At 44.7% G+C, this 14,979-nt stretch overlaps 1 protein-coding gene across 1 annotated transcript; it reads right to left on the reverse strand.

Moving 5' to 3' along the window:
- Window positions 1-5,928: 5,928 nt before the first annotated feature.
- On the reverse strand, window positions 5,929-12,494 carry CDC42EP3 (CDC42 effector protein 3). Its single transcript, XM_029911015.1, has 2 exons — window positions 12,446-12,494; window positions 5,929-8,022 (listed from the first exon to the last, which is right to left on the reverse strand). Exon 2 carries the CDS (start codon window positions 7,720-7,722, stop codon window positions 6,952-6,954), a length of 771 nt encoding a protein of 256 aa, XP_029766875.1. The 5' UTR covers window positions 7,723-8,022; window positions 12,446-12,494; the 3' UTR covers window positions 5,929-6,951.
- Window positions 12,495-14,979: the final 2,485 nt, after the last annotated feature.

Here is a 14,979-nt window from a genome sequence, read left to right on the forward strand (position 1 = left end):
CTGCAGTAATAGTTTTCTAGATACTCTGGGCCCAGTTCTGCATTACCCTATTCTGTTAAATGTCTTTTTTTGCCAGTCACTTACTAAATAAAAAATGGTAGTTCTCAACATCCATTTTGTACCGGTATCAGTGGCTACACAAGGGGCAGAGCCGAGCAATGGAAAATCAGGCCCTCTATGTACCAAACATTAAAATGGAGCAGTACGAGTTCAAACATCACTGACAATCACTATCAAGCGGAGTGCCCCAAGGGTCGGTCCTGGGGTCGGTTTTGTTCAGTATCTTCATTAATTATCTGGAGGATGGTGTAAACTGCACTCTCAGCAAGTTTGCAGATGACACTAAACTGGGAGGAGTGGTAGATACGCTGGAGGCTAGAGATAGGATACAGAGGGACCTAGACAAATTAGAGGATTGGGCCAAAAGAAATCTGATGAGGTTCAATAAGGACAAGTGCAGAGTCCTGCACTTAGGACGGAAGAATCCCATTCACTGTTACAGACTAGGGACCAAATGGCTAGGCAGCAGTTCTGCAGAAAAGGACCTAAGGGTTACAGTGGACGAGAAGCTGGATATGAGTCAACAGTGTGCCCTTGTTCCCAAGAAGGCTAATGGCATTTTGGACTGTATAAGTAGGGACATTGCCAGCAGATTGAGGAACGTGATCATTCCTCTCTATTCAACATCGGTGAGGCCTCATCTGGAGTACTGTGTCCAGTTTTGGGCCCCACATGGCAAGAAGGATGTGGAAAAATTGGAAAGCGTCCAGCGGAGGGCAACAAAAATGATTAGGGGGCTGGAGCACATGACTTATGAGGAGAGGCTGAGGGAACTGGGATTGTTTAGTCTGCAGAAGAGAAGAATGAGGGGGGATTTAATAGCTGCTTTCAACTACCTGAAGGGGGGTTCCAAAGAGGATGGATCTAGACTGTTCTCAGTGGTAGCAGATGACAGAACAAGGAGTAATGGTCTCAAGTTGCAGTGGGGGGAGTTTAGGTTGGATATTAGGAAAAACTTTTTCACTAGGAGGGTGGTGAAGCATTGGAATGGGTTACCTAGGGAGGTGGTGGAATCTCCTTTCTTAGGGCTGGTCTACACCCAGCCGCTAGTTCGGCGGCTGGGGATCGAAGTTCTGGGTTCGACTTATCGCGTCTGGTCTGGACGCGATAAGTCGAACCAGGAAGTGCTCGCCGTCGACTGCAGTACTCCAGCTCGGCGAGAGGAGTACCGCGGAGTCGACGGGGAGCCCGCCTGCCGCGTGTGGACCGCGTCTGAACCGCGGTAAGTTCGAACTAAGGTATGTCGACTTCAGCTACGTTATTCACGTAGCTGAAGTTGCGTACCTTAGTTCGACTTGGGGGGTTAGTGTAGACCAGGCCTTAGAGGTTTTTAAGGTCAGGCTTGACAAAGCCCTGGCTGGAATGATTTAGTTGGGGATTGGTCCTGCTTTGAGCAGGGGGTTTGACTAGATGACCCTGATATTCTATGATTCTATGACAATGCATATTGTGACAGCTACAATGTCAGATGAGGCTAGAGAGAGCTGGGTAAAACAGAGGTGTTTTACAGAAGTGTGCATTTTAAAAATTACGTTCGATCTGAATCCAGTCCGATTTTTAAATGTGCTGTAAATCTTACATGTATGCTTGGCAAACCTAAGCTTATTCACAGATCCAGCATGTGCTATTAGGGAAACTTTCATGCTGGGGGAACTTGGAAAAAAGCAACATTTATACATGATGCAACTTATTTTGCCATTAACTTCCTTTACCTTCTGCTTCAGTTGCAAATGTGCATTTGAAGAGATTTCCATCCTCACCATCCTTTCTGCCTGCAATCAAGATTGCGGCTTTAGATCAGTCTACTCCACGACAGTGTCTCTAGGCCATATCACTCATTCAGCAGTCTAATTACGAGATCAAATAAAAAGAACTGATGGTTAAGATTGGGCACTGGCTATGTGCCTAATTTGTAATGAAAGAGGTGCCAGGGCTCAAGTAATATTTTTTACTTTCATAACTGACACAGCCAGAGGTGCCGGGGCTATGAACTGCCAAGCCTAGAGGTGCTGAGATTCAGCCCTGGCACAAATTAAGCACTGTACATAGCTGTTTAAACAAAATGCGTTGAGTGTTCAGCAAAATGGGCAAGGGATTTATTAAAAGAACATGAAACATAAAAGGCTAAGTCAGTAGTAAGACTAGTTGAAAGCTTAACCTGGAGTGAAAAACAACTTTCTAAAAACCACATTACCTTAAAAGCAGCATAAGAGGCTGATTTTTCTTAAAGAGCGTGATCCAACTGCCTCGCAATTTTTATTTATACAAAGAAATCACACTTCTGATCAAATGCAAGCTCTGGAAAGGTTGCAAATCCTGGTTTTGTGTGAAGCTGCCCTACACAGAGAAAGAGCAAGTCTGTTATAGAAACTCAAAATCCTTCTTCCATATTCCCCATAACTTTCAAACACACTAGTGCTGAGTCAACTGGTAGGTGGAAAGATTAGAACTACTGAGTTCATGAGAGGTTCCACGATGTTGTGGTCTCTCTTCTCTGTATAATAAACTGGCTTTTCCCCTTCCCACACTGCCAGGCTACAAATGGGAGACTCTCAGTATGTAGCCTGGAAGAACTTTCCAGAATAGCCATGATGGGGTAAGAAAGATGGCCTGTGGTTAGGGCACTAGCCTAGGACTTGAGAGCTCAGGGACCAAGTCCTTGCTCCAACAGACTTCCTGTGTGACCTTGGGCAAGTCACGTAGCCTCTCTGGGCCTCAGTTCTCTCTCTGTACAAACGGGGATAATAGCACTGCCTCATTTCACACAGGTGCTGTCAGAAGTACATCAAAGATTATCAGGTGCTCAACTACTACAGTAAAGGGCGCATTTAAGTACCGTAGCTAAAGGAGCACAGGCAGATTCAGTAGCAGATTTAGGGGGTGGGAGTGTAGGAAAGAAAAGCATGCATCTGATGAAGTGGGTTTTAGCCCACAAAAGCTTATGCCCAAATACATTTGTTTGTCTCTAAAGTGCCACAAGGACTCCCCGTTGTTTTTGCTGATACAGACTAACACGGCTACCACTCTGAAACTAGGAAAGAACTGTTTTTAAAACTAAACTTGTAGCATGGCTGGAATTAGTAGAGATCCTTAATGGACTTTTTGAGGGTGATAAAATATTTGGATCATCCATGGGCTCTATCACTATTTCCTGGAAGACAGATACAATATATATTCCTGAGGTCAGTTCTAGAGAAGCATCTTATAACAACAGTGTTTATGTGAAATCCTGGCCTCATTAAAAAGCAAAAGAGGGTCCTGTGGCACCTTTAAGACTAACAGAAGTATTGGGAACATAAGCTTTCGTGGGTAAGAACCTCACTTCTTCAGATGCAAGACATCTGAAGAAGTGAGGTTCTTACCCACGAAAGCTTATGCTCCCAATACTTCTGTTAGTCTTAAAGGTGCCACAGGACCCTCTGTTGCTTTTTACAGATTCAGACTAACACGGCTACCCCTCTGATACCTGGCCTCATTGACACCTATGGTAAAACTCGCATCGACTCTTCAATGGGGTCAGGATTTTAGCCTTTATGCCCATTAGAGGAAAGGTTTTTCCTCAGTGTGATCATGCCAGCAGACCCTCCCTTCCTTCATGTGGGGCTCTCACCTACTACCGAACCATTGGCTGCATATTTCCCCCCCATCCTTCCTGTGATGGGAGTCACTCCTCCCTGGGACACCGCCTTCTAACTGCCTCTGGGAACTAGCTCCTTCCAGGTCTAATCCCTTCTTCTGTCACTCATTCATGTGAACCACAGCCTCTTTCTCTCTCTGCATGAGTCAGGGTGCTCTTTGTGGCTTAGCCCTCCAGCCAGGTCACTACAGTCCTCTGCTTCTGGGGTATCGAAGTCCCACTAGGCCATCTGTCTCAGCCAATCTTCTGTTCCACTACCCAGCCTGTGCCATTTCCCCACTGGCGGGTAGGGGAACCCATGTTCCAGCCCAGGGATCATACAGGAAGCAGCAAAGATCTGCACTTTCTCAAACCTTGCTGCAGTTTCTCTGGGCTACTTCCTACTTTGTCTTGATTGGAATCCTTCTCCATCCTCCTCGAGATGTATGCCCTTACCTCAGAGCCAGGATCACAGACGCTGACTTTTGTCATTTCCTGGGGGGTGCTCAACCCCCACCCCCACTCCATCCCTTCCCCAAAGCCCCACCCCACCTCGTTCTACGCTGCTCTCACTTTGCACCCTCCCCACAGCATCTCCTGCATGCCCCTGAACAGCTGAGTGTGGTGGGCAGGAGGCACTGGGAGGGAGGGGAAGGAGCTAATCGGCTGAGCCCTGGAGCACCCATGGAGTCAGCACCTATGGCCAGGATCCCAGAGCCTCTATGCTCCCCCTGGTTTCTTCTTTTTCTTCTCTAAACTCAGAGTGACTGCAAGCCTTCCCCTCATCCAGCTGTGCTTCATCATCAATTAAAAGCACATTAGCCTTGACTCTCTCCCACATGGAGCCTATCACAGGGTTAATTGGCTCTTTCCCTCTACTCAGGCTGCCTGGGGTAAGGACCTCATCATAATCCCAACTCCACCAGGAATCTCTGTAAGCCTCCAAAGTATGGGTGGTGGTACATGCATTCTCCCCAACTAGTCCCACAAAGTTCCCCATACAAATGTAATACAGCCGCAGAGCTCCTGTTCCCAGTTTGTTCTGCAGGAGATGATCAGACTCTCCATTTTACTCAGTCCTCGCGGGGCAACTCTGTTGAATCTCAAAGTTTGCACAAAAGGAAAAACATGGGTTTAAAAGAAAATCCTCAGAATTCAGTCCATCATCAGTGTTAAGGGAGCCAAAAGCAAAAGACCAGCCTCAATGGCTCCTCAGGCTAATTTTCAGAAACAGTCCAATAGGGAAGAGAATAGCCCAATCTCATTCTTTAACTGTAGTCCTTTTGAAGATTTTCCCTCAGTCAGCTCAGGGAAGAATGCCTCTCCATAATGGGCCCTGAATAGGCTCATGGAGTCCTTTATCCAACTGGGAGTTGGGTAGGGCCTAATTGAAGTCCAGCAATTGGTCTAGGCAAAAGGGTTTGATTCTACGCAGTAGTAATTAGAACTAGTTTAAGCCACCAACACCCACCCACAAAAAAACCCCAGAAAGTTATTTTGGTTCTGTAGGTTTTGAAGAGGAACCATTTGTTTATCCAAAATTATCAAGTTTCATTTGCAAAATTTTGGTTTCTGTGCTTTCTCCCTGCCACAATTCTCTCTCTCTCTCTCTCTCTCTCACACACACACTCTTACAGCAACCAGAATCCGTGCAGCACCATACACTTCAACCCCACCTGACATACCCTTCCTCCCCCAAACTCAAACCCCTACAGGGGGGCTGGAGCTTGCAATGAAGTCCTCAAAAGGAAACTTTATGGCTGTGTCTGTACTGGAGGAATTCTCCCCATCTGAATATGGGTGTTTAAGGCGCCTTTATACTTCTCTGGCCCTTTTATCCAGCACAAAGGGAGCTGGGTGGAGGATAGAACCTCACCCCTCAGCTGCAATTAAAAACTCTTTTCATCTGCATTAGTTTTCTTTTAATTAGCTTAGAAAGACTTGACCTTTTAGTAAAACTTCTATCTACTTTTAACTTTGGAGAGACTAACGTTTAATTAAGATAATGGGGCTGACTCTGTCTCCTGCATGACTCATTTTCCACTAATGTTGCTCCATGAAGTGGACAATCAGCCCTCAGGTTGCCAATCCTCCAGGATTGTCCTGGAGTCTCCAGGAATTAAAGATTAATCTTTAATTAGAGACGTCATGTGATGAAATCTCCAGGAATACACCCATCCAAAACTGACAAGCCTAAATCAGACCCAATATTTCATGTGAGAGCTATGTATTTAATCACAGAGACAGGGGAATTCAAACATTTATTCTTTATTGTATTGCTCAGAGTATCTATGCAATTTATGTATGTAGTGTAGTTAAGGATCCACATTTCCCAAAACATCACATTGCAGCACAGTCTCTTTACACACGGTGAGTAATCAGTGCCTTCTTTAAAAGGTGACAATCAGCTGCAAGTTTAAGCATTTCTGGTAGTAAATGAAGGAAAAAGCTAAGTTATCAATACATATTTTTTCAAACACTCAAAAATGCAGTTTACAGAGGACCGCCAATGAAGTCAAGCAACTACTTTGATGATACTCTATCTGTAAATGTAGACTCTGCAGTAAAAAAAAAAAAAAAAAAAAAAAGCTAAATAAGCACAAAAATATATATTTTAACTTTTAAAATAATTTAAATACAGTAATATTTTGCTTATGTTACCTGTGTTTACAACGTATGGTCTATGATCTGATCTATAGATATAGGGCCAGATCCTTAGCACCTGAGGCTCTGACCCATATTTAAATTGAATAACCCCAAGTTGTTCATATTTGAACACAGAACAATTGTTCAACACTGAAAAACTAGCTACAGTGCAGCTAAAAGAAATAGTACTAATTTAAACAATTTAAGATTCTAGAAAGAATCTTAGATGTAAAGCAATGTTGAAATAATTAATATTTATTCTTCACCTCATAAGTCTCTAGTCTGATGCTTACAGATTGATTACTCAAAAGCCACTGAAGGTCAGTTAAGCTAATGGTCACAAGTAGTATTATTATCCCCAAACAACATTTCTTAATTTTTTGATAACTAATACTGGTATTTGAAAGACATTTGTATGGTTGCTGAAAACTTTTATTAAAATGTATCCTCTTGCTACGAGATGTTTACCATACTAAAAAAAAAAAACCCCATGAAAAACATAAAAAAATATTTTTAAAGATTTTTAGAAAACCCAAACAACTGCAAATACAGCTGCTCTTTTAATATATATATTCTTCAGGTTTTTTTTTAATGTATCATTTACAAAGAGGCAAAAAAGTACAACAGTCCTAGGATTTATTTTTGTCCATTACATTGAGGACCTCATCCAGAAGTGAGGGTCCCAGGTCAAGCTGCAATGAAAGAAGCGAGCCTGCAAGATCTGAAAGGGATTCTTCTGACTTAGTCTCTGCCTTGGTTAGTTCACATGAGAGATGACTGTCATCAAGTAAGTCAACTGTTTGCCAATCAGTGCATTGTTCAGAAAGGCTGGATGAATGACTCTCTCTGCCATTAATATAATGCGACCCAGAACCATTCGGCTCCCATAGGATGTCATCTTTGTACATTTCCCCATTCTCCAACTGTTTGCTTTTCTCCTGCAATTTTTCTTCCATTACGGGCTCACAACTAAGCCTTGCATTCTTTGATGGCCCAAAGGAGTCCCGCTTTGAATTAAATGTCACTGGTGACAATAAGGGCAACACAAGGGCTTGAGAACCACCAATGGCAGGAAGCGAGATGGCATTTTTGAGCACGGGTGAAGGAGTTTCTGTAAACATGGAGTCACAGGTGCTGTTTGCCCTTAAGAACTCATTATGTCCACCAAACTGACCAACTCTTGGTGTTCCCTCATTCCCAGGCAACAGCTCATAATTTCCTTGCAGAAATGAGATGTCCCCAAAAACATCATGTTGTCCCTCTTTCCCAATGTGTATGGTGTGGCGAAAGTCACCAAGTGGTGGACTGATCATATCAGGAGACAAAATATCCCTTAATTTGAATTTCTTCCCTTTCTTATTATTGGCAGCTTTCAGGTAGATGGGTGTCTTAGCTGGCATTTTGTTTGCAGATTTTGAGGTGGTCTGGTCTGTTTTATAAGGGATGAAAAAAAAAAAAACCAAAACACTTCTTATAAGAATTAGCGATTCTTCTCCAGCAGACTTTCAATGTTATCGTTGTCACATTATTGACTTGGATGCCTCTCACAATCAGGGTCCATTTCTTCTGGGAAAGAGAATCTGGGAATTAAGAGAGCTGAAGAACCTCAATGTAGAGCTTTCCAAGTTTAAGCATACGACCGTCCTTCAGGTGAGGAGTTAGTGACCAAGTACTCTATTACTTCCAAAACCTGAGAAAACCTGTATGGGAAACAAAGCAGGTTATTAGCTTACTCTTCATGGTTCACTCAGCCTTGCTTTTACAAAAAAAATTAGTAATGGTACTGACAGTTCCAGCCTACAGATTAGCTTTATGATGTTGCTTCCCTTCATTAAGCAGGATAAAAGGCTTTAGTCTAACAAGGCTAGCTAACCTCTTCCTGACTTCATAGTTTTTTGAAGTCAGAGTTCCTTAGACACGGTTGCTGAGCACAGTTCACTTGGTAAACTCACTATCTCAGTTTCTCTCTCACTCTGTCAGTCATCTTCAATCTGGAGAGGCAGCAATGATATTCAAAGGTTTCTACATTGACATTTAAAAGAAAAAACCCCTCAAACTTTTTAAACAAAAACCCACACACTTTAACACAGAGGCCTATACACATTACGATTTAGATAGGTCTGAGAAAGTTTAAAGTTAGACTTGTATAGCCAAGATTTTCAAAAAATGGTGTAAAAGGCTATGGCTTACAGCGAGCGGCACAGCTGCACCACTGTAAGCTCTCTAGTGTAGCCGCGCTAAGTCGACGGGAGAGAGGTCTCCTGTCGGCTTAACTACTCCAGCCCGAGCAAGCGGCAGTAGCTATGTCGGCGTGAGAAGCTCTCCCACCGACATAGCGTTGACCATACCAACACTTAAGTTGGCATAAGTTACGTTGCTCAGGAGGGTGGCTAATTCACACCCATGAGTGACATAACTATGACAGCTTAAGATGTAGTGTAGCCATGGAGCCTAGATTTAGGTTCCTACCCCCATACTGAAGCATCTAAATAAGATACCTGATTTTCAAGAGCATTAAGCACCCACCACCTCTCATTGCCTCCCCCCAAGAAAATGAAAGCATCAGATCATTTATTTAGAAGCCTAACTGTAGGCCCTCTTTTGCTTCCCCAAAAGGTCAAAATTTTAGAAAGTTATCATAGAATATCAGGGTTGGAAGGGACCTCAGGAGGTCATCTAGTCCAACCCCCTGCTCAAAGCAGGTCCAATCCCCAAACAGATTTTGCCCCAGATCCCTAAATGGCCCCCTCAAGGGTTGAACTCACAACCCTGGGTTTAGCAGGCCAATGCTCAAACCACTGAGCTATCCCTCCCCCCTGAAAAGATATTAGAATGGAAACTCCCACTTCAGCCTTAACTACAGTTGTCATTAGCACTTCAATTATAATTAAGTTCAAAAAATTGCCCATTTGAAACAAATCACAGGACATAAGGAAGTGCAGAAAGTGTTAAAAACCATATCCCAGGTTAAAGTCTACTGAAGTCAATGGAATTAGGCTACAGGTTCTAACAGCAACATTAATTCAGGCAGGCTGCATGCTATCTGTGGTCAATTAGATTTATTTACTAAAATGAGAAATAAAGCTATATGGTTAAGAACAGAAAACATCATTTATGTGCAAGGTGGTCAAGTTCACTTTAATTTTTTTTATTTCTTGGTTTTCTGGGTGTGATTTTCAAGCCAGTCCTCCAGTTTTTACAGGCAAAATTTTACATCCACAATTAACTGTGCCTAGTATTCATTCAGGAAGGAGCAAAATTGTGGGAGTAATTCACTGTTGGTGCCAAACAACACAAGCAAGACTGGCCCAGCTTGAAAGTCAGCCCTCTGCAAGATTTACCCTTTTGACTTCTTGCTATTCAGTTTCCTAGTGTGCACTTTTAGGAACTAAGTGCCTAGTTAAAAACTCTTATAGCCAGTGACTTCTACATGCACTGGAAAGTGACCTTCATATCCCTCCCTTGGCTTCCCTTTCTCCATCATATAAACCGTCAGCTATGTGTCCTCACTTCCAAGGAACTTTAAGACCCTTCCTCATCTCTCATTCAGGATGATTGGCCCATGATGCCAGCCTCTGCAGCCCTGCTGTAACAAGAGTAAGGGAGTGGATCTGTGATAGTAGAGCTGCAGAGAACTCCTGGAACTGCGGCAGGGCCCGGGACAATGGATCCCTGCAGGCAGAGGTGAAGTAGGGGTTTGTGGGTCCCTGGGCCAGAGCAAGTGGGGCCCCTTCCCTACCCCTTCCCCCTGCATTCCCCCCGGCGCTCCTGCAGGGGAGGAGTGGGGTTGGGCAATGGGGGCTTCCCCCACTCCCCGGCAGGAGCGCCGGGTGGACAGAGGAGGGCAAGCCAACGCGGGGGCACCCATTTTGCTGGTGCTCTTGGGCATGGGCCCCATTGGCCCATGGCTAATCCGCCACTGCCTGCAGACACAAGGTAGGGGTGAGGGAAAGGAAGATTCCAGTCCTAGCGAAGCAGACCAGAGACCCATGGCCAGGGCTGTGAGGAAGAGGAGGACAACAGTAATGAACCTCCCTCCGGCCATGGTGGAGACCACCCAGTGCAGTGGCTGAATGGCTCAGTCCACAGGCAGGAACTGTTCAGGAACACCCCATGGCCACGCGCTCATCCTCCCTTCTGGCAGTCCTGACTGGGGGGGGGGGGGGGGTGTCTCTGCTCTGCCAGGCCATGACCACATACTGCCCTGCATCTTATGCCTCAGTGTCTTGGGCCCCTGCTGTTGGCACTGGTAGCCCCCTGCAGCCCTGCTGTTGGTGTTGCCCTATCCATACCGTGCCCCCCCCCCCAAAAAAAATTTTTACAGCAACTGTAAAACTAAAAATAGTTAAAAAAATTCTTAAAAGTGAAAAATACAATATTAATAGTTGAGATACAAGTCCCAGATTCTGCCAAGGCTATACATAGCACAATATGGTCCTGCTCCATCACTAAGGCTCCTAGGCACGATGGTAAAATAAACAGATAAAAAGGGCACAAATAAACTTAATAAAAAAAAGGTGAAAAGGATCACCTTCAAATTAAAAATAAAACAACAAAAATCCCCCCCCCCCACATACTTTGAATAGAGACGAGGCCTGAGACATTTCAGCCTCAATGACCCATTTTCAGTATTTGCTTCAGTTATAACCCTGTTTTCACTCAAGCAGTTTTACCTTCTGTTCTTTGGTACCAAGCAAACATTTATAATGCTGTCTCAGACTCCTTTCAGCAGTCTCATCAACCCAGTACACAGTCAGCATAAGCCTCCCTCATGCAGCCTAAAATTTTCAATGGATGCCTCAGTTTATACCCCAGCCAGCACTGCACAAAGAGTTACAAGCTAGTTTTTGAGGACTAGGGCTACTAGGCAGAGGTAAATACATAAGGTAAAGGCAGATTCCCATCACCATCCCCAGCAAGGCCAGAGGCAATTTCCTGGTGAGAAACCCAGCCCCCACACCCATCCCATCTTTTGGGATGGTGATGATGGGATTTCTATTAGAGCAGTGGCTTTCAACCTGGGGTCCACAGACTATATCTAAGATTTCCAAAGGGGTCCGCAAATGAAACAGTGGTTTTCAAACTTTTATTAGAGTGATCTCTTTTGGGGGCTCCATCTTTCATATCTATCTCTGGTTAATAGGTGTCTTAGCGCTGTTCTACATACAAAGTTGCACCAGTTTAACAAGATCGGCACATCACCACACCTTTAGTTCCACCAGTGCAACTTTTGGGTTCAGACCAAGCCTTAAATCTGAAGTCTCACCCCCAAACTGTTGGGAGGAAGGAGATGCCTCCTAAAAGGGAGAGGATCTCCACTATTTTGCCCCTACCCTTGGAGCCTTCTCTCCTCTGATTAACTCCAGTGCATGCCTCTGTTGCTGCTCAGAGCTTTCCCAAGCAGAAGCAATATACATTTGACATCTTCAGTTGCTGCTCACAGGGTTCTGAATAGCAGCAGTCAAAAGTGACCAGAACCATGTTAACTTGACTCTGATGCTGCTTGGCAAAGCTAGAAGCAACGAATCTGTGCATCTGCCAACTCAACAAAATGACACTGCATTGAGCCTGCATCAGTTTACATTTCGGAGGTTCTCTTAATTTACATTGGAGTTAGAAACATACAAAATAATCTTCAACTCTGCAGAACTTAACAGGACAATCTCTGTACTTGCCTTGTAGATTTGTCACTTAGTCACCAGATGAATGTATTTTTCAAGTCCTGACAAGACACTCTTTGTTTTGAATTTAAAAAACAAGGAGATGCATTAAGTACTAGACTGCTATTCAGATACTCTCCTGTTTGTCAACACTAACAAGAATATGCATTGATAGGGTCCTCAATTAGCACAATGGCAAACTCCCTTGAAAAGCTGGACACTCAAAATACATACAGAATATATTTTATGCTGCTTACAAAGCCAAAGGCCAATAGAGTCATCATGCAAGACAGAAACGGGTTCTACAGAAAATGCATTACTCAAACCAGATCAGAGGCTCTGGTGCAGCTACAACCCATGGCTGGCCAATGATGGCTGAAGTCAGGGCAAACTAGTTAGTACAGTGTAGACAAGCCCTTAGTTATAATATAAGCAGTACTGATATACTTAATTAAGAACTTACCATCTCTTATCTTTGAAATTCCATCTAGATTTCTGTATTTGTAGCAGGCCCTGGAAAATATGAGAGAAGGACATATATGTCTGTTTCCTGGAAAAGATCCCTTAACTTCTGTGTTTATATAGCTCCAAATCCCTTCTGAGTAGCTCCAACCAAATCAGTTGGTACTGTTTAGCTCTTTTGTTGCTCCCTGCTAAAGGAGTTTGCATCCTTTTGATTCAGGCCACAAATTTAATTACTCCATTAAAGATTCAGGCCAATTCACACACCAGTTCAGTTCAAGTGATTTACCCTAACACTGCTCAACCCAGCCCTTTTAGATTAAATTTACCCATTCTGTCCCAGTTTAACTCAAAAGAAACTGTAAAAAAAGAAGAAAAAAACCCCACATAAACACATAAGAAAAATCACACCTCCTGCTCCCCACTGGACATATTTGTCAGTGACAGGGAATGCATGGAAAGCTTCAAATATTTGATGTCATAGTGAGCTGAAGGGAGAATAAAAGGAACTGGTTCATTTTCAGGAACACTTTCCTCTCCACTTCCCTTCCCAAAGGTGTGAAACACTTCTTATATGGATTCTATCCCTAAATGTTTTCATTTCCTCTAGTTAGATTCCCTCAATTTAATGAAACATTAGACGAAAAGTATGCCAGCAATGTTTAGACAGGTGGTGAAGACAGTTGAACTGCAAGGATAGGCTAGGACAGATGGAACTTAGAGCCCCTGCCTCTAGATATCTCCATTCCTCCTATGTCTGCTCTCCCCACAGAGTCCCCTCTTATGTTGAAGATGAAAATAAATATCAAACTTTTGGAAAAATCATTCAGCTATTTGCATCTTTAAATCTTGCAGCCTTTCCCCCATGGAAAACCGCCTCACACAAATCAAACCTTAGCACCTTAGTTGCTTCTACTAAAATGCACAACAATAAGATAAAGTTGCCATTACAATGGTCATACTAAAATTTCAGTTACCCACCCCACTGAAATGAATGGGGTAATTCACACATCTAGGAGGTATTATTTTAGTCTTTCAATCAGCAATCTTAAAACAGCCTTGCACTTATTAACACTTGAAAGGATATCTCTGAAATCAGAAGGGTGTCCCACAATGCCTGTTCTCACCTCTCTGGCCATTGGTTTGAACTCTACTGCCCTGCTCTCAGGTGACCAACCGTCAGCCCCACCCCATACATTCCTTTGCAAATTTGAAAGTCCCCTTCCTGTTTGCTTGGTGATGCGTGCAGTGGTCTCAGCGCATCTTTCCAGGTGGCCATGCCTGCTCCACACAATCCCCCGCTTGGAACAATGCCGAGCTGCTGGACCTCATCGGCATTTGGGGAGTGGAGGCAGTGCAGTCACAGCTGCGCTCCAGCCGTCAGAATTATGATACCTCCGGACAGATTTCTAGATGCATGATAGGAAAGGGCCACGACCGGGACACATTGCAGTGCAGGGTCAAAGTGAAGGAGCTGCGGAATGCCTACCACAAGGCGCGGGAAGCAAACCGCTGCTCCGGTACTGCGCCCACGAGCTGCTGGTTCTACAAAGAGCTGGACACAGTACTCGGTGGTAACCCCACCTCCACTGCAAAGTCCCCTGTGGATACTTCGTTGGCTCATGTGCCAGTCGAGAGTGGATCGAGCCAGGAGGAGGAGGAGGATGAAGAGAGGGAGGGGGAACCAGAGGCAGAGGATGACTCGGAGACCAGAGACGCATGCAGTCAGGAGCTCTTTTCTACCTCGGAGGAGCCTCGCCAGTCACAGCAGTTGGATCTTGACAAAGCGCAAACAGGAGAGGAGGCCCCTGGTAAGTGGATCTGATTTTGGGAATTGCTGAAGCGAGTTGTTGGGGGCAGGAGGGTTGCAGAAAGCAGGCTTGTCTCCCACTTCATGCCTAGTTTGAGCGGCGGAACAGGCTGTTAATACACTCCCTCACTTCGCGGGAATCTCCCTCAGATCTCCAGGAAAATGTGGAGACACTGGGCAATCCGCTCCCACACATGCCTCGGCAAAGCTGCTTTGTTTCTTCCCCATTAACGGTAACTTTCCTGCGCCACTGTGCCGTAACCGGGGGGGGCCCGGCGGGAGAAGAGGAGAACCATTGCTGCACACAGGTGAGCCGCATAGGGGCCAGGGTGGAAGCCACAGGCTTGGAGAAGACCCTCCCTTGATTCCCTGCTAACCCTCAGCAGCGAGATATCTTCCATAATGTTCACCTCCTGTGGAAAGTGTGGGGACAGGAATGATTATCAGGCCCCCCTACAGTGCTGGCTCTCCCCAAGTGCCCAAGAGCCACATGCCCAGTGTACAGCAGGGTCCGGGAACAATGATTTGCCCTGCCCCTGCGGCTACTCACCATTTTGGGGGTCTTGTAGCTTATGTGTGCTTGCTTGGGTCAGCCAGTTAGTGACAGGTGTGTGAATACTGGCTGTGTTTTAAAGCACTGAAACAGTGTTGTCTGTGTTGCAAACAATACTGCTTCTGTAAAATGTTGCATTTAAACTTCACAGAGATGACCTTGGGAGCCCAGC

This window comes from Terrapene carolina, unplaced genomic scaffold (genome assembly GCF_002925995.2).
Source record: "Terrapene carolina triunguis isolate 2854851 unplaced genomic scaffold, T_m_triunguis-2.0 Scaffold85, whole genome shotgun sequence".
NCBI classification, from domain to species: domain Eukaryota; kingdom Metazoa; phylum Chordata; order Testudines; family Emydidae; genus Terrapene; species Terrapene triunguis.